Source organism: Oenanthe melanoleuca, chromosome 11 (assembly GCF_029582105.1).
Source record: "Oenanthe melanoleuca isolate GR-GAL-2019-014 chromosome 11, OMel1.0, whole genome shotgun sequence".
NCBI classification, from domain to species: Eukaryota; Metazoa; Chordata; class Aves; order Passeriformes; family Muscicapidae; genus Oenanthe; species Oenanthe melanoleuca.
This window is the reverse complement of record NC_079345.1, coordinates 10,683,237-10,702,636: the sequence shown is the minus strand read 5'-3', so window position 1 is coordinate 10,702,636 and position 19,400 is coordinate 10,683,237. Positions and strand designations below refer to the sequence as shown.

General features: G+C 43.3%; 1 protein-coding gene across 3 annotated transcripts; it reads left to right on the top strand.

The window, feature by feature from the left end:
• The first annotated feature begins 852 nt into the window (after positions 1-852).
• Positions 853-19,400, top strand: RBL2 (RB transcriptional corepressor like 2). Of its 3 annotated transcripts, none has more exons than XM_056500518.1 (22): positions 853-1,095; positions 2,142-2,272; positions 3,457-3,657; positions 4,345-4,409; positions 6,834-6,962; positions 7,737-7,897; positions 8,003-8,067; positions 8,748-8,934; positions 9,635-9,801; positions 10,297-10,406; positions 11,262-11,365; positions 11,732-11,869; positions 12,079-12,243; positions 12,802-12,913; positions 13,443-13,706; positions 13,875-14,146; positions 14,711-14,887; positions 15,056-15,127; positions 15,490-15,604; positions 16,793-16,995; positions 17,123-17,353; positions 17,739-19,400. In XM_056500518.1, the coding sequence occupies exons 1-22, from the start codon at positions 901-903 to the stop codon at positions 17,907-17,909; spliced, it is 3,435 nt and encodes a 1,144-aa protein (XP_056356493.1). In that variant the 5' UTR covers positions 853-900; the 3' UTR covers positions 17,910-19,400. The 3 variants fall into 3 exon arrangements, with proteins under 3 accessions (XP_056356493.1, XP_056356494.1, XP_056356495.1); XM_056500519.1 differs by having other exon boundaries at positions 854-1,095; positions 17,189-17,353; XM_056500520.1 differs by lacking the exons at positions 853-1,095; positions 2,142-2,272 and adding an exon at positions 2,288-2,360.

Genomic DNA, 19,400 nt, shown 5'->3' with positions numbered 1-19,400 from the left:
ATACAGTCTAATCACTCGTTTTTAAGGTTGTAATTTGTTCTGGTAGTTTGGGGTGCTGCAGGTTTGGGGTACCCTGCTGGCATCATCATCTTCCAGCTCGGGCTGTCTGCTGTTCTCAGTGCTGGGTACCAGTGCATGTTTGTGTCCTGAATCACATCTCAGGTCACCAAATCATCTTTCCTTGACATTTCTTTTTTTGCCCCTGAAGCTTTCAGCGTTCATGAAATACCAGTAATACAAATTCAATAAATCTCTTTTAACCAAGTGCAGCCTATTTTACTGATCACTTAATTGACGTGTACCTGCTCTAGGACTTAAATCTTAGTTTTGGCAGCTTCCTCTCTCCTCGGCTGGGACTTGACCAGGGGGAGCTATTTCAGCCTCTTTTTCTTACACCCCACTGCCTCTGTGTTTGTGTGTGCATCGTGTATGTGTATATATTTGTATGTATGCGTGGACATATTTGTGTACACGGGCCGTACACACCCCTGTGTACAGTGGTGTGTGTACAGGCCCTACGCCGTACTGTGTGTATATATTTGTGTACATACTTGTGTATATATTTGTGTACAGCCCGTGCCCCGCAGTGTGTGTGTGTACATATTCGTGTACATATCTGAGCACCGCCCGTCCCGGCGCTGAGCGCTCCCTGCCCGCCCCGGGCTCCCCTCACGGCCCGGGCCCCGCCCCGCGTCTCGCGGTGCATGGCGGTGCGCGGTAGGAGCGCGCGCCGTGCGCCTGCGCGCGGGAGGGGGCGCGGTCGCCCCGCGGGCCAATGAGCGGGCGCGGCGCGCGGTGGGGGCGGGGCCCGTCCCTCGCTGTTTGGATTCGAACGCGCGGGGCGGCGGCGCAGGCGCGGTGCGCGGAGCGCGGCGCTGCCCCCCAGCGGCGGGGCGCGGCATGGCGGGCGAGGAGGCGGCCGGGGCCGAGCCGGGTCCCGCGGGGGGCGCGGCCGCCGCCCCGTCCCCGTCGGGCGAGGACGGCGAGACCCGGCAGCGCTACGAGGAGCTCTGCAGGAGCCTCAACATGGACGAGCGCGCCCGTGCCGAGGCCTGGCTCAGCTACCAGAGCATGAGGCGCAACTACACCCTGGAGGTGAGGGAGGCGCGAGGGGTCCGCGGCGAGAGGCGGGGGTGAAGTGCGGAGGGAAGGGACGGCGGTGGAGGCGCGGCGGCCTCTCGTCGCACCGCCCGGGCGGCCGGGAATAACCATCGCAATTGGGAGTCATAGCGGCGGCAAGGTGTTAAAAATGGCAGAGCCCCCTGGCTGTGCTGCGCCGGCTGCAGCGGTTCGGCCGAGGAGCGGCACCGTGTCCTCGGCCAGCGCCGCTCCGCAGCCGCGCGGGGCCCGCGGAGATGCCCAGCGCAGGTGTGAACACATTGTTATTTTCTGGGGGCTCGAGCGGCCGCGGCACGGCTCGGCTTGGGGGGTGAAGGGTAAAAGGTAAAAGGTAAAGGGTTGGTCGCGTCGTTCTCGAAAACAGGAACACGCCGTGACGCGCCCGGGAGCTTCGGAAGCGCCTTTTATCGGTGCCTTCCTCTAGCGAAGCTGGCGCTTGCGATAACCGCCGGCAGCTCCCGGGCCCCAGCGCTGCCCTCCCGGGGCCGGGCGGCTCGGGCAGGGCTCGGTGCTGCGGGCCGGGGAAGGAGGAGCCCCGCTCCGGCAGCGGTGGCACATCGCGGGCAGCGATGCTCGGAGCCCGCCTTGCCTTGCCCCGCTCTGCGCTCACCCGGGCCCCTGACAGCACGGAGCTCGGCAAAACCACGGCATCGAATTCAGCTTGGCCCCTTGTTTTACCCGTCTTTTTTCCCGCTGAAGTGTTACGACTTGATTAAAGACAGAGAATAAAATTTCAAGTGCTCATTACAATTAATTTCTGTCTTTAGGTACCAGATTGAGTAATATAAAGTTTATAGTAGTAACTAGTAAGTTTAGTTTTGATGCAGTTCAGTGTTCAGTGTCTATTTAGCACCTGTTAAAAACCTAAAGCACAACAGAAGTTTGAAACAACGAATCAACTTTCTCACTGGTTGGACCTCATCTGTTCAGGACACAGGGCTTTTCCCCGGTGTTGGGGTAGCTGAAAACCATGTTTTTCTTTTCAGTGAAGTTTTTTAGATGCGTGATGTTTTGATTCACAGGGAAATGACATGCATTGGCTGGCTTGTGCCTTGTACGTGGCTTGCAGGAAAGCGATTCCAACTGTGAGCAGAGGAACAGCAGAAGGAAATTATGTATCCTTAACCAGAATCCTGCGCTGTTCAGACCAAAGGTAACTCTTATTCTTGCTGACTTTTAGACACTTAGAAAATCTCAAAGAGTGCTTACCACCTTGTGAAATTGGAAATAGAGAATAAAAGGTAAATTTGTTTCTTGTTTCCTGCTTTTTGAAGATAGACTTTATATCCCTGGAATGTTTGTGTTATAGCTCACTGCCACAGAAGTAGGGCAGCTCCTTTGGCTCAGTACTATGTTCATTAAAACTCTTAATTTTCAAAGTAAGAGATTGACTTCCTTCACTCAAAGGGGAAAGAAGTCAGTCAGTGAAGAGCATCCAATTTTTGGGGTGCACTGAGTGTGAACTTTTCACATGAGAAACCATTTGTAGTTTGCTGTGAGAATGTTCACAAGATTTATCTCTATTTTTGCATAAGAAAACTACACTTTTCACAATGTTCTTGCTAATGTCACTAAATGAGGTCAGGATCCAATGAACAAACTTGTGTATGTTGATGCCCATAAAGTAACAAAGCTGAAACAATTGACTTATAGCAATCTCATTGTTTTCTCAAAATTCCATAGATCATCGCATAAAAAAGAAAGAATGTTCTTATGTACTTTTTATCCCACTTCCTCTGTTGTTGAACCATTGCTGTTGATTTAAAATAATGCAAAAATGTTCCTCTATAAGCTTTTGTTTTCCAAATCAGAAATTCAGGGAATGTTGATAAATTGTTTCTGTGGTCTGGGCTGTCAAGACTAATAACACTGAAAAAAGAAGGTGTAGATATAGAAGCAGAAAAGGAATTAAAGTCAAATTTGCAAAGTGCAATTTACTAAAACTTAAGAGGTTTTTCATGCTTTGTAGAATATTCTTAACATTCTAGATCTCGCAGGTTGTTTTATTTAAATTAATAAATTAGCAGAAAAGCTAGGTAAGAGATTTCAGAATAATCTAAGTGTTGGAGTTGATTTTGTCTGTGTGAGAAGATGCCAGACCTGTGAGTACATAGTTAACATGGTTATCAGCCGAGGATCTAAAAATATTTCACGAGCTGTCTGAGCTTATCCATGTTTATGGCTGAAGGACTGGCTGTCAGTTCATTTCACATTTGCAATGCCACCATTTCGTCAGTAGTTTGGGCAGTAAAGATTGCACTTTCTTTGAAAATGTAGAGTTTACTTCTGCAGGAAAAACAAATGACCTTTCTGATCTAACCCATTCACTATTTCCAGTTTGATCGAGTTCTTTAACAAGATGAAGAAGTGGGAAGACATGGCAAATCTTCCATCCCAGTTCAGAGAGCGAACTGAGAGATTAGAGAGAAACTTCACTGTTTCTGCAGTCATTTTTAAGAAGTATGAGCCCATTTTTCAGGACATTTTCAGGTATCCTCAAGAAGATCAACCTCGTCAACAGAGAGGAAGAAAACAGAGGTGCATTTTTGTTATTTCCAGACTGATTTTAGAGCATGACTTTAGTGGAAATACAATGAAGTTGCTTGTTTGTTTTAGTTGTGTTTTGACTGTATTTTCATAGTTGTTGTTTATAATATCAGAGTTGGTTTGTCCTTGCTTCCAGTAAATTTATAAGCTCTTTTTCAGTTTCAGATCTGACTGGGCAGGAAATCCCAAAGCTGCTGAATTTCTGATGATTTGGGGGTTGGGGGAGAGGGGAGATATTTCAATCAGCCTGTGGGCAAGGGAAGCACTAGTGTTGCAGAGATGGGAAACACAGGAAGAATTTTTCCTTTTATGATTCTGCTTGGCTTTAACAACTCAAAGTGCAGCTCAGTCTGTTTCACTGCTCCCATGGATTTCTTAGTAGCTGAAGGACTTGTGGGTATTTTACTTTATAGTAGAAGCTTTGTTTCTTTGTTACTATTTGTAGTTGGAGTGCTGTGGAATTGATCTTGCAGGCTGAAACTGGGGTTCCAGTTGTGGCTACACTAAACATCTTTTAGGTTTTGTGCATCATCCTGCATTTTCTTTAGTCAGGGTTTTGTGGGAAGAGTGTAAGATTTTGGCCACACTGTAGTAAAGCCTAGTTTTGAATTAGTATGATGTTTTATCAGTTTTGATTCATTGAGCTTATTGTCTTCTTGCTGTATTTTCCTCTAAAAGACGACAGCCATGTACTGTGACCGAAGTTTTCCACTTCTGTTGGGTGCTGTTTGTTCATGCAAAAGGTAAGAGATCTGAAAGGGATTAAATACAGCAGACATAGTTTTATTATTATTTTACATCAGTCCTTAAAACACCCAATAGGTGCAGTGTACATGTAACCTTTATTGTAAGAGCAGCCTTAAAGCTTATAAGCTTCAGCCACTGAGCCCAGAGCAGAGTTAGTACTGTACTTGTTTCCAGTCAGTCAGGACTCACTTCCTTAGCACAGGTAGGCAGCTGAGAGAGTAAGTAGGTCAGTCTGGAAAATCACAGGTTTTCCTTTTCCCTTCTGTAAGTCCTCACTTCTGTGAGAAGATTGGATGATTGACAAGGTGCAGAGGGACTTCATGTGTCTTCCCATAAAGTTGCTGAGTTATTGACAGATATATTTGAGTAACTGCATCATCAATTGGCTACATGTTAATTGCAAGCAGTTTCAGACATGGTAACTAACCCTATGGAGAATAATACCATGCTGACAACACATCCAATTGAATTTTACAAGGAAAACTAAAAATTGCAGTGCATAGAAGCTGTAAAGTTACTAGATGATTATTAAAGTGTGGCAGCACAAAAATGACAACTGAGTGTTGGTGTGATGTTTTGTGCTGTGTGGTTTGGGGGTGGGCAGTAAATCCTTATCACAGCAACCACACATCAGTGGCAGGCCCAGGCTTGTCTGTTCCTGCAGCCCATTGCCTTCAGTTCATGCACTGCAGCTGAGGAGTCCCTTGTTCAGTGGGACTGCACTTCAGCATACTGATTGTAAGAATTGCTCTTCAAACTCTTTTATTTCTTTCTTTAAAATTGAAGGGGAAAAAAAAAACCCTGTCTTTTTAATTATTTGATACAAGGTTGTGAAAGGGAGCCTCGTTTGAAATGTCAGCCACAAAAAATTACTATGGAAATACTGGTACTGTGAAATTATATTTATTTTTGTGCTGACAGTAAGGATTGCTGTTGTAGCTGTCATGGTTGTGGAATTGAACCTGTGTTATGACAGTTACTTTGAGAATTTTATTGATTAAAGGTTTGCTAACAGTATTTAGGTTTTTCATTGCTTTGCTGTGAACTTTTAATGATTTGGAAATAACTGATAAGTGGGTAAAGTTAATGAAAATTTCATCCAGGCTTCATTTTTTAAAATAGTTTTTATTACTTGCATTGAAATTATTTTTCCTCTAGCAAACATGGAACCGGAAAGTAACATAAATTTGAACAAACTGATACGTTACTGGTAAAAAAATAACAGCATAATTGAGAAAAATTCTCTAATCATCTATATCCATTTCAATGTATTCTAAGTGAGTTTATTACTATATGATAGATTTCTTCAAGAATTTAAACATGTTCTTCAGAGTGTACTCAGATAAGTGATTTGGAGTTTCCCTGAGAAAAAAGGGAGGGTAGAAAGAGTGGAAGAGTTATTAGTGTTTAAGGAGGAATAGAAATATCATGCTATGCATAAAGAGTAACAGAATTGTGATTTCTGTTTTTGATTAATTTTGTAATTTATTTTACCAAACTCTTTTTATCTAGGGCCACTTCTTAGAGGAATATCATAAAAATAAATGAGTTCAGTAAAGATTAATGTACAACTCTGATTATAATCTTTGTGAAAAGTGTTAGAAGAGTGAAGTTCCAAGGACTCTTTTCTACAGGAAAATGATGAATAAAAAATACCTAATAAGCAGGGTCAGAGATGGACACATTTTAGCTCTTCTGTAAAGCACAAGAGAAATGAAATTATGTTTATTACTATTTATAATGAGTATGCCCCCTGCAAATTTTTTGCAAGAAAACAGATTGTTAAAAAAAAAAATAATAAATCTAACCGAGTTAAGTACAGGTTTGTTCTGGGAGTGAGGGGCAGGGGCTGAAGGAGGGAGCAGTTTCTAGGCCATCTGAAAACCTGGGTCTAGCCTTGCCAAAGGTCAAGTGATGTGCAGCTGTTTACAGCAATGCAGAGTTGGGTCAAAGGGGAAAAGTTGAGTTTCAGAGCCCATTCTACCCTCTTTGGCCTTCAGAGCAGAATTTGCAGTGGGGCTGGTGCTGCCAGTGATGGAAGCATGGTTTCCTTCCTTGAGGCAGTTTGCATGGTACAGTTTGTGCTGCTGCAAGTTATTTATGCACTGGTTAATGAGATTACTGTGAATGAGGGAGCAACAACAGCTTATTTATCAATATTTTGGTATGGTTTGATTTCAAAACAGCACAATGTACTTGAGTTCCTTCATAATTGTTGTCTCTGAAAAAGTATTTTGCTTTTATATTTGTTACGTGTTATTGTGAGTCTGCTTTACTGCCTGTGTTGCTGTTCAGGTACTTATAGTCACTAAAGTCTGTGTTTCTAAGATTCCATTATTGATTGTAATACAAACATCAACAGTCTCTTGGTTAAAAAATTCTTAAATCCTTCCTTATTTTATGTCTTTCTAATATGGCAGGAAATTTTCCTATGATCAGTGATGACTTGGTCAATTCCTACCATCTCTTGTTATGTGCTTTGGATCTCGTGTATGGAAATGCTCTGCAGTGTCCTAACCGTAAAGAACTCCTGAATCCTAATTTTAAGGGTATGTTGAAAAAAATGAGTTGATTTGAAATACATGAGAATTAATATTTTCTGTGTCTGATCATACAGTTCCATTCTATTAATGATGTAGTATGTAATAACAGACTAGTAAATTTTGTCAATAATACGTTAGGTCAAAAATTTGGTATACCGTGGAAATACCCTTGAAGGAAGTTAGAGTAGTACTTTGAGTTAATGGAGGTTTAATGTCAGTGAAAAAATGCATAATGACATAGCCATCACTGAGCACAGTGAGATTGGAATGTTCTGTGATACAACAGTTCAGAAAAACACAGAGCTCAAATAGGTTTGTTTCTCTCTCATTTCTGGATTGCTGCTGTTCATAACCACAAATTCAAATGAATGGTGAGAAGTTGCCATTGAATTTCTGATGTAACTCTTCCCAGGCTTGCACTTCATTTCAGTTCTGTACAGGATTGGCCTTCACTAGTAGTGCTTCGGATGTGACCTGAGACCATTATCTCAAATAAATATTGTAGTTCAACAGTGTTTGAATTTTTTTCCTATTAGAATTGAAATATGTAATTTTTATCACTCAGTAACTAATGTTTTTAAATCTCTTAACTCAAAATCTGTTCTTGATAATATTACTGAGTTGAGTGGGCATTATGTAATTAGTAGCTCTTTCATGAGAACTAATTAATTTGCTGTTTTAATTTCATACTACCTTGACTACACTGCATAGAATTTAAGTTTAATAAGAAAGCAGGATATGGATTTTCAGAATTAAATCCTACAATATTCTGAATTGTAGGTCTACCTGAAGACTTCCATAGTAAGGATTATAAAGTATCATCTGATCCTCCTTGCATCATTGAAAAACTGTGTTCTTTACATTATGGATTAGTTTTGGAAGCAAAAGGTATAAAGGAGCATTTTTGGAAGCCATATATTCGGAAGCTTTTTGACAAAAAGGTTGGTCAGTAAATTTGTAATGTAGAAAAATCTCTCCTTGCTTGTTACCTTCAAAACCTTTATAAGAAATTAAATGCCCACCCTTTGTTCTTAAATGTCTTACAGCTTTTAAAAGGAAAAGATGAAAATCTGACAGGATTTCTAGATCCTGGGAACTTTGGAGATAGCGTGTAAGTGCCTGTTTGTGGTTTGGTTTGCAGGAGTGTCCCTGTGTGGCCCAGCTGCAGCTGTTAGCTGGCTGAGCACTGGTAGCAGTTGTGCCTTGTGTGTTCAGTGATGACCTCCAGCACTGCCTTCTGTTCCTGGCACTGCTGGGGGCTGAGGCCTGCTTGAAAGAGGAACAGTGCTTCAGGATGGTGTTACCTGATGTCTGCTTTTATTCCTGTGTTTTTCTTTCCTGGGTTTTTTTTGTGTGTGTAACTCAGAGTTATTATGAAAAAGCTGTGGGAGCACATTGAGTAGGAAGTGGGAGGGAAAATATGAGTTTGGTGGTGTTTAGAGATGTTTATGGGTAGGACTTACTTTCTTTTAATGATATACAAATGTTTTAGTGTTGTTTATGATAAGATGTTGTGTAAATTTTGAGGAGTTTCCAGGAAATAGCAGTTCTCAGTGTTTTACTTTGTTCTTCATGCAACTGGATAAATGGCAGGGTATCAGATACATAGGGAAAATAATGTCCTTGCCACTGCAATGTTTAAGGTACTGTAGATCTTAAAGGAGCTTCAGTGAGGGTCAAAAGAAATTTGAAATAAGCTTCCCCCAGGCCAGAACTGTGTTCAGTTCTGTGAGAAGGTGAACAAAGCAGTCTAAGTAAAGGGGGTTTGTCTGTCTTTCCTTTCTGCTGTAGCAAAGCCATCAACAAGGCCTACGAGGAGTATGTTCTGTCAGTGGGGAATCTCGATGAACGAATATTCCTTGGCGAGGATGCGGATGAAGAAATTGGAACTCTCACGAGGTGCTTAAACACACCTTCAGGAGTGGAAACAGCTGAAAGGGTACAAGTGAAGCATAATTTGCAGCAGCATTTTGACAGGGTGAGTATGGCATGGTCTGTATTGCTGTTTTTATAAGCCACCCTCCCTGGTTGCCTATGAAGACAAATACAACACACCTTGGATGGTGGGGAGAAAATGGTTGGAGTACTGGGAGATGGACTTCATAGTGAAGAATGTGATGTATTTGTTAAGTTACAGTGTGGTTAGGTAATTAGAAGATGCATTGATTTTGCTGTATGCTAGTTGAAGGGATAGCCTTGATGTTACATTATTTTAATGTGATGGCTTGATCTGATGCGAATAAACTAAAGTGCTGATCATAAGGACTTTTCATCTTAAGGGTTAAACCTGCTGAAAGCAAACCATGGCTCAGTACACTTTTTCTATGAGCTACAGCTGCCTTTGTTACTCAGGCTAGGAAGGGGTACTGGGGTTTGGTGGGGATTTTTCATATTGGTCTAATTGTTTCACACTTTAATTCCAGCATCTGCATTTCAGCATAGGTCACATCCCCTCTGTTTATACAGAACTCTTTGATACAAACACCTGAGCAACACAGACAAATTCTTGATTGCTGGCTCTTTCCTGAGTCATGGTCTGGTTTGGGTTGCTTGATTAGGAGCCATTTTTTTCCATAACACAGTGTCAGAATTCTGCAGATTGATGTTTTTAGGTTATGACCTTTATCAGAGTTTGTAACAGGGTGTCTGTGTATATGTGGTTATGTTTTTATTTTCAGTCCAAATCTCTCAGGATCACAACCCCCCTTACTGGCCGCAAGTATATTAAAGAGAGCAACCCATACGTGACACCTGTTTCCATAGCAACCTACAGCCTGAGCCGCCTGCACACCATGCTGGCAGGACTGAAAAATGCCCCCAGTGAAAACCTGGAGCAAATACTCAGGTACATTTGGGGTTTAGCCACATAATCCTATTTTCTATTATATTTTTAATAGCTAACATTAGTGCTGAACAGTATAATTTAAAATGTGAGCCAGTCTTTCACTGCTGGAGCGAAATGGAATCCAGAAAGACATTTACATTTCGAAGGACTGTTCTCTTTATTAAGACTCATCTGTCCTTAGATGTTGATCAACATCCACCATTTAAAACGCTGCAATTCTGAGCTTCTCTAAGCACAAGTTGCCAGTATAAAATTTTCAAGAATTCTTGCTCCTCAACAAAGGGCACTGCCTAGAAAATCACTCCATACTGTAAGAGATGCAAACCAAACTTTATTCTCCATGTGGATAAACTGTTTGCAGTTACACACATTTGGGTCTGTTTGTATTGCTGCACAATGTATTTCCATTTTTTATGCTTTCAACATATGAAAAAATACAGTGTTTTTGGTCTTAGTAGGAATCATATATTGAAAATGTTTAGTTTTTATTTTCAGGTCATGCTCCAGAGATCCTTCTCAAACCATTGCAAACAGACTTAAAGAAATGCACGAAGTGTATTGTCAGAGCACTCAGTCTGAAGGAGAATTCAGTAATTTTTCCAAAGGTGAGAAACATTTTGCTTATCCATCAAATGCCTATAAACACATCCATCTCTTGTAATTAAGTTTTACTACAGGTTATGCTTCAGCACAAGTGTCTTGTCTACTTCTCTTGCCTCTTTCTATGTTCTTAAGACATAGCAAATTTCAGTGCTGTTTAAAATTTTATAATCAGCCTTAGCTTGAATCACTGGAATTTCATCATACTTTTAGCACTAGAGAAGTGAAATGAAAAGGACTTTAAACTACCACTTTTTCTCTCAAATACAAGAATATTAGTGATGGCATGGATTTCTGTGCTGGTAAGGAAAATCTGAGTAACTGTAATCTTTAAAAACCCAGCAGCAAATTTGGCTTACATATCAGGATGGATCAGTACAGGTATTAAAATCCTTCCAGTATAAACACAAAAACATGATTGGCAAAGTTGTTTCGTTATCTAAAGAGCCTGAAGATGGATTGAGTATAAGGAAGATGCTCTTGACCTTGTTTCTTAATAAGGCCTCCCTTTGTTCTTGTCAGCTTAGTTCCTTCAGTGCTTTTTGTTGCACAGTGCAAGGTGGATCCACGCAGGCACATTTTCTCCATATAAATTGTGTTCACTGTTAAGGATTGTTCTTACAATATCACCACAACTGGGTTCAGTAGCAAGTTACTTTGCTCTTCATTCACAAGTCAGTGCAGTGTAGGAGGATTCCTACATTAACTTGAAATTAAATTGTTTAGTCTTGTAAGTATTGTATCCACAGCAGCACAGAAATCCACACAAACTACTTTTGCATTTCTGTATCTAAAGATGAAGAATATAATACTTTTTTTATTGCATTTTACAATATTGCTTCTATTTATACTTCCTGCAGATGTTGCTAGTAAGCATTTTCGTCGTGCTGAGATGCTCTACTACAAGGTCTTGGAGTCAGTCATTGAGCAAGAGAGGAAGAGACTGGGAGACACTGACTTATCTGTAAGGAAAACTAATCAAAGAGTTCCTCTTTTAAAGGGTTCCAACTTTTAAAGTGGGACCTGCAGAAAAGGACAGATGTAGAGTAGAATGGTCAACTATTTAAAATGAGGGGTAGATCTCTGAGAAGAACTCTATAAGTACATCTGAATGAAACGAAAAAGGTTCAAGAAACTGTGTTTGCAAACACAGAGATAGGTGAAGTTTTTAATGAGTAAAGATGGCTCATTTTGATCTCTATTCTGTCCCTTAAAAAATAGGGAGATGCTTTTTGTAAGCTTGAGAATCTTGCTATTGATACAATAAAAAGTGTTTTATTGTTCTATAGTTACACTGTAAAATAAGCTTTAAAATTTGCAACTCTTGCAGGCAATACTGGAGCAAGATGTATTTCACAGGTCTCTGCTGGCATGTTGCCTGGAGATCATTACCTTTACATACAATCCACCTGGAAACTTCCCATTCGTCACTGAAATATTTGACATTCCAGTTTACCATTTTTACAAGGTAATGTGTTTGATAGCTAGAAATGCTTACAAAGTCATGAGTGCTCATCGACCTGTATGACAGCCTAGGATTGAGTCATTGTAATGCACCCTTCATATTTCTGATAGTCTCTTCTTCCTTGAAAATCTAGTATTTGGAATTAGATCTTTGTTTAAGAATTACTCTATTAAACAAGTACATTATGTTGATCGTAATTATCCACTGCACAGGTGATTGAGGTTTTCATTAGAGCAGAGGATGGCCTTTGTCGGGAAGTGGTGAAACACCTGAATCATATTGAAGAACAGATCCTGGAAAGTATGGCATGGAAAAGGGAGTCTGTACTGTGGGACAGGATCAGAGAGAATGAAAACAAAGTTCCTACTTGTGAAGAGGTGAGCACATCTTTCTGTGTTACATAGCTTTCCCAATCAGACTGGATGGCAGACAGAGGATTTTGTACCCCGAAGGAGAGGCCTTACATGTCTCAGTTAGCAGTTCCACCATCCCAGCCCACCAGTGCAGGGAAAGCAGCAAGTACAGTGTGCTCTGGCCTGCTCAGGATCATCTCTATGGAGACATCTGCAACAGAGACAGGCAGCAGAGATGATTCTCACCCAGTATTTTATCCAGCATTTTATTGGCGTAGCAGAACAGTGAACAAAATGATGAAGCAGGGAAGGTTCGGACTGGTATCACTTGGAAAGGTTATTAGACAAGAACTGTGGTAAAAAGTACACACAGTAGCCACAGAAGGACTATCAGTGTGTATCTTCCAGAGCAGCGCAATCACTCACTACTGGTTTTGTTGGGCTTAGGCTAAGTTTGTCACTGTTCTTGTTATTTTTCCAAAATGTTCTGCTGTTCAAAATTTGTTGTGCAGTAGCTTTTAACAATTTGCTATGTAGTTAATGTGTGATACAGACACTCTAATAAAAAGATAAATATTTTAGGTAATGCCACCTCAGTACTTTGAGAGATCTGCTGCGAACAGTGTTGTGGGTTCACCACTGACACCACGGCGAATAAACGAGGTTCGTGCTGAAAGTGGAGGACTGGGAAAAGGTGAGATATTTTTAAAGTAGAACATGCTGTACATTGCTTACTTAGATTAAATTATGTAAGGGAGGAAGCTGCTTTAATGCCAGTGTACAGTTAGCTGCAGACACATTGGTAAAGGGTGTTTGTGTTGCAGCTCACAGAGTTGCATCAGAGGTCTAAGACTGATGGATTCATCATGTCACTGTGAACAATACTGCTTTGATAGGGTGTTCTCAGGTGATGGATATGAACTGCACATGTATGTATGTGTTAAACAGTTTTTATACATGCACACACAGCTCACACTCTAATTGGTTTGCTTTATTATACAAGAAAAGAAACTCCACTATATATTATATGACATCTCAAACTTTTTCCGCTAAAAAAAGTAAAATATAATGCATGAACTTAGAAAAATATTAAACATGTCATTATTGAAGATTAAGCAATTTCTAAAAGCAGTCTGGGTTTTTACATTTTTTTCCTGAGGAGTTTTGCATCACCTATTTGTAAAACAAGAGTTGAAGGTGTGTGTGTGTGTTTTCCTGCCCAGGCCTCTCGTCCCCTCCTGCCAGCCTGTACGACAGGTACAGCTCTCCCACAGCCAACCCCACGCGGCGGCGCCTGTTCGCGGACGGGGAGGCCGAGGCGGGCGCCGCGCTCCGGCCGCCGCAGCCCGTGGTCAGCACCGTGCCCGTGCACAGCGTCAGCCCCGAGGCCGTGCCCGTCACCCCCGTGCCCGGCCAGACCCTGGTGACGGTGGCCACGGCCACCGTGACAGCCAACAACGGGCAGACGGTGACAATACCCGTGCAAGGTGAGCGAGGGAAAGCTGCTGCGCTGCCCTTCGGGCTGGTTCCATCAGGGTAGTGCAGCACAGCCAGGGAGAACTGCATTGGTGTGAAAACCTTACTTCATTATCTCTTTGTCTCATGATGAACTTTCCAAAGTGCTGTTATTTCAGGCTCTTTTTGTTACATTGCAGGTATTGCCAATGAAAATGGAGGAATAACTTTCTTCCCAGTCCAGGTAAATGTAGGTACCCAGCCCCAGGCTGTGTCTGGGCCCATGCAGCCTCTGAGTGCCCAGACTCTGGCTGGCACCGTGAGCCCCCAGATGGCTGGGGCAGCCCTGCAGTTGCCAGGCCAGTTAGCAGTGCAGCAGATCTCCCCTGGGGAGCAGAGACAGACCCAGCACCTCCCTGCCACGGCCGCCAGGCCTCGCAAGATGGGCTCCCTTGCACTCTTCTTCAGAAAGGTACTTTTTGATCTAAGTTTCCTTTGCTTAGTTCTTACTTCGGTAAACCTGCAGTAATTTTAAAAATACACACTTACCGGTTGTAATCATGAGGGCATATTGCATTTAATCTATACTTTAATTATACATACACACCTGAAGAGTAGTTTTGTCCTGCAGGCTGCTTCTCACTAGCAAAGGATTGTGCTGGCATACCAGGATGTGAAAATAGATTCTGTACTTGGCCAGCAGGTTCTTAAAGGTGTCCATTTTCTTGAAGGCTCTTCCAAAGAAAGAGGTTCACTTTTGAGACTTTCTGGTTTATTCAATACTGTAGGCAATGCAGTGCCCTTTCTCTGTTCAGGACAACTTAACATTTGCTTGAAGCTTAAATTCTTTCTTAGCATTGACACCAGTACTGAGAATGTCTGTGCCTTGTAAGCAAAAGTTAAATTAGAATTTAGTTACTCTTCTCTTGGCTTAGCATTTGCACAAGCTCTACAGGTGTGCAAGTCTGAGTCACTCTTTTGCTGGGTCACAAGAGCAGTGCTGCAGTGGCCCTGAGCACAGTGTCCAATGTCACAGATCTATCACTTGGCCAGTGTTCGTCTGAGGGACCTCTGTGCCAAACTTGATGTGTCTGATGAGCTGCGCAAAAAGATCTGGACGTGCTTTGAGTATTCCTTGGTGCACTGCCCCGAAATCATGATGGACAGACACCTGGATCAGCTGCTGATGTGTGCAGTCTATGTCATGACTAAGGTAAAGTGGGAGCAAAGAAACAGCAAACAAAAAACCCCTTTAAGGCTTAATATTCCCAATATTACTTCCTCAAAAACCCCAAACAGCGAACACACACAACCCCCCAAGCCAAACAAAAGACCCCAAAACCTGCAGAAAAACAGAACCTTTTCTGTCCATCCCCCTTAGGTTACTAACGAAGATAGATCATTCCAGAACATCATGCGCTGCTACCGGACACAGCCACAAGCCAAGAGTCACGTGAGCACAGTCACTGTTTAACAGTGTGGGATCTGGCTTATTAAATGCCTTCATGCTATTTTGGGAACAGAGTGCTTGGCAAAGCAACATTTAATATTAAGGGGTTGCAGTCTGTGAACCATTCTCTAAAGAGAGTGGTCATACCCAAAATCGTGTGCTACTGAAAGCATTTTTTATGCTAAACGGTACCTAAAATAGAAAATGTTGTTTACTTAAAATCTAAGGAGGCAGTGCCCATGGGCTGTTATTGCTCTTAGGAGGCTGTATTTTGCCCTGCAAGCAGCAGTTTGGTGCCACAGTGAAGTTCTGGCCGCAGATGTGCCATGCAGGCAGCTGTTCCCTCACGCTCCCTGTCCCTGCAGGTCTATCGCAGTGTCCTCATCAAGGGCCGCCGCCGCCGCCACTCGGGCAGCAGTGACAGCAGCAGCCAGCAGAACTCCCCCACAGACAGGAGCAGAGACAGGAACAGAGAAAGAAGTGAGTGATTCCAAATGCCAGCTGTTTGCGTTCAATTCCCTTTCCAAAACTGTGTGCTAAGAGTTGGATTTTGTTGTTTTTTCACCCCAAACAGTTCCTCCTTTGGTAAACTTAGACACAATTAAGAATACATTGATAACATTGAAGAGCTGCTCTAACTCAAGGTTTTTATTGCACCTACTCTGATAGTTTCAAATCCCCCCCCTCATGCACTTACCTTGGGAATTTGCTGTGCTGGCCTGAGTTCTGAGTTCAGCTCACACACCAAAGAACTTCAGAGTCTTTGCAGAATGAGGAAATCTAGGCTAGCCCAGGTTCACAGTTACTCTTATCACAACCACAGAGCCGAATCAGTTTCTTTTGTAGCACTGTCAGTCTGCAGAAATAGGTTCAGCACCCACAGCATTGATTTCAGCATAGCTGACAGCTCTGGGGATTCTTCTCTTGATACTGACACATTTTCCTTGAATTAACTTCTATAAAGGAAACTGAAGAAGTGATGCTGTGTATTCTTACCAGCAGTTTTCAAGGTATTTAATAGATGATGGTATAAGCAGTAGGTATTAATATTTTCTGTCACAGGGAGGTGGCAGGGAGCAAAAAATATATTTTTGTGACTTCTCACATTAAATTAGCAAGAAGTATGGCAAAGCCAAGTATTTCTCCTTCTGACAGAAAAAGACTACTATTCTTTAATTGAAATGGTGCCAGGTGGCAGCAAGAAAGAGCTCCTGCTAAAAGTACAACACAAATGCTGAAAAATGGAGTTTGAGCTCTTTCTATATTATCATGCAACTCATCTCCTAGAGCAAATCCCTTCAGTTTATCCAGTAAGAAGTTAGAAATCAACAAAGCTTTCATGTAAGGGACAAAGCCTTTACATGGCCTCAGTGCTGGCGGGAGCAGGTTCCTGGTCCCGTTTGCGCAGGGTGGCTGGCAGTGTGTGTCTCTGTGTGTGTCTGCAGGGCTGTGTGTGTGTGTGTGTCTGTGTGTGTGTCTGCAGGGCTGTATCTGTGTGTGTGTGTCTGTGTGTGTGTCTGCAGGGCTGTGTCTGTGTGTGTGTCTGTGTGTGTGTGTGTGTGTGTGTCTGCAGGGCTGTGTCTGTGTCTCTGTGTCTGTGTGTGTCTGTCCCGGGCCGGCAGCGCCTGCAGGTGGCAGTGCCTGACCCCTGCTGGCCGTGCCCTGCAGGCAGCCGTGACTCCAGCCCGGTGATGCGCTCCAGCAGCACGCTGCCCGTGCCCCAGCCCTCCAGCGCGCCCCCGACCCCCACCCGCCTCAGCGGCCCCAACAGCGACACCGAGGAGGAGGAGCGCGGGGACCTCATCCAGTTCTACAACAACGTCTACATCGAGCAGATCAAGGACTTTGCCCTCAAGTACACTTCAAATGCTGTAAGTTACGTTCTCAGCTTTTTCTTGATAAACGCAGCTTTATCTTCTGACCACACATTAAATTTCCTTGAATTAAAAAATCCTAATCTGGCCTAATAGCACAAGAAAGCCTGCATTTGTTGTACAGCTGTATGGTATCATGTGCCTGGAAAAGCCCTGCTGCAGCTCTGAGTGCTCTGTTCTCTCTGGGCAGACCGACTCCCCCCCGCTGTCGCCGTACCCCTTCGTGCGCCTCGGCTCCCCCCGCAGAGTGCAGCTCTCCCAGCACCACCCCCTCTACATCTCGCCACACAGAAACGAGGCTGCCCTCTCTCCCCAAGAGAAAATATTCTACTACTTCAGCAGCAGCCCCTCAAAGGTGAGACTAAAGGGTTTCAGTTCGATTTTTTCATTCCTTAACTCTGTTTTCTGTTTTTGGTAGTGAAATTAGAGCAGACTCTGCAAGATGACATTTTGTTTACCTTGTCCATCATCACCTAAGGCTTGTCAAACTGCCAGTGCAGCTGCCACAGCTGTAGGGCTGCATGGGCCTTTGAGCTCTGCGAGCACACAACAAACTCCATTAAGTTTAAGACTTACTCTGGTAAAGGAAAGACCAGTACTGCAATGAAGAAAATACCTTGGTACAGTACACCTGTCCATAGAAGAGCCTGTCCAGTCCCACTGCACTGCATCTAGCAACAGTTCACATCACACTGGGGCAGTCACAAAATAGAGCTAATCCTTCTTTTGCCCCCCTGCAGAGGCTAAAGGAAATCAACAGCATGGTTCGAACTGGAGAGACCCCCACAAAGAAGAGAGGCATCCTCCTGGAAGATGGCACTGAAGCCCCAGCCAAGCGAATGTGCCAGGAGAACCACACAGCTCTGTTAAGGCGGCTGCAGGACGTAGCGAACGACCGAGGGTCTCACTGAGCCTGCACAGCTCCTCCCTCCCTGACTGCACGGAGCTGGGCCAGGGCACGAGGGGAGACAGTGCTGGGGACAGGGAGGAGCCACCCCTGGCACACCCCCAGGCCCTGCTTAAGCTCTTCACAAGGCAAGTGTGACTCCTCTGCAGCCGTGCCTGGAGAACACAACCCCTTGGAGGGACCTTGCAGCCGGTATTTACAGCTTTGCTTTGCTCTAGTCAGTGCTTCACCCTTGCCAGCTGTGGCCAGACAGGTCCAGGTGCCTCAGCAGAGAGCTCTGCACCAAGGTACCCACAATGTCAGGGTTCCTCACTAACCCCCTCACAAACTAACGGCTTAGGAGTAACATTCTCACAGTCCAGTTCCTGCAGAGGGACAAGGGGAGTGTTTTGGGCCCTGAAGGAAGCTGGATGGATGGACTCTGTCCAGATCAGGATGTTCCACATGCCCTTGCAAAGTATCATCATGTTAAGCTTTAATGTGTGGCCCTTTGCTGTACCAAGGGAGGTGATTGTGTTGTTTGGTTTGAGCTGTGCAATGTTTTAAAGTGAACTTGTGGTCCCAAGGTGAGTCTTGGGAATGGGCTGTGAAGCATCATGTTTAATGCAGACAAATTTTGCTGTATATTTGCAATGGCACTTTTTAAATGTGAATATTTTCTCCAAAGGCTGACTTCAGCTGTCTTTCTGTACTGAAACAATATGACTTTTGTATTTATTTCAATCTGACATCCCATTGCTCCTCTTGTCAGCAAATGGCATTAAGAATTCATTGTAACTCGATGTACATTCAGCAATGAATGCAGGAAGCCAGGGATGTGTGCTTTTTTCAAGGAATTTTATATGCTTGTTGCTTTTCTTGATAGTCAGGACTCTAGCCCTTGCTCACTCAGCAGCAGGAAGGTGGTGCCCATCTCCTAAAACATGTACTTAGATATTTTGTTTGTGTTTAAAGGACAGGGCTTGGGAGTTTGGTTTTGTGTTTTGGTTTTTGTAAAAAGGCCAAAAGCAGGCTGTGTGGGTGAAAGCCCTCCCCTAATACCAGGATCAGCAGGTGGTGCACATTACACTTACCACTTGTTTTCATTTAAAATAGGTCCAAACTACCAGACTTGTTAGGAAAGCATCAGCCCTCTCCCACAGTACAAGATGCCAGTCCTCTGGTGGGGAGGAGGTGTTCATGTAACATGTGGCACATGCAGGTTCCAAAAGGCTGAGGAAGCAAAAGCTAAAAGCCCTGTTTTCAGTCATTCCTGCCCTTCTGAATAATAGGAAAATTTAAGACTGAATTCCACTACGAGTTCAACTGAAGTAAAATAAAAACATGGTTTTTCTTACCTGCATAACAAAAAGCTGAAGTCCAGAAGTTGTGTAGATGTTTCTGTAAAAATATTTATGGAGGTGTCAGACAATTCTTGTTGTTACTATGTTCCATTTACTTCACTTTGTATGAAAATATTGCAATTGTATTTTTCAATAAAGACTTTATAAACTCA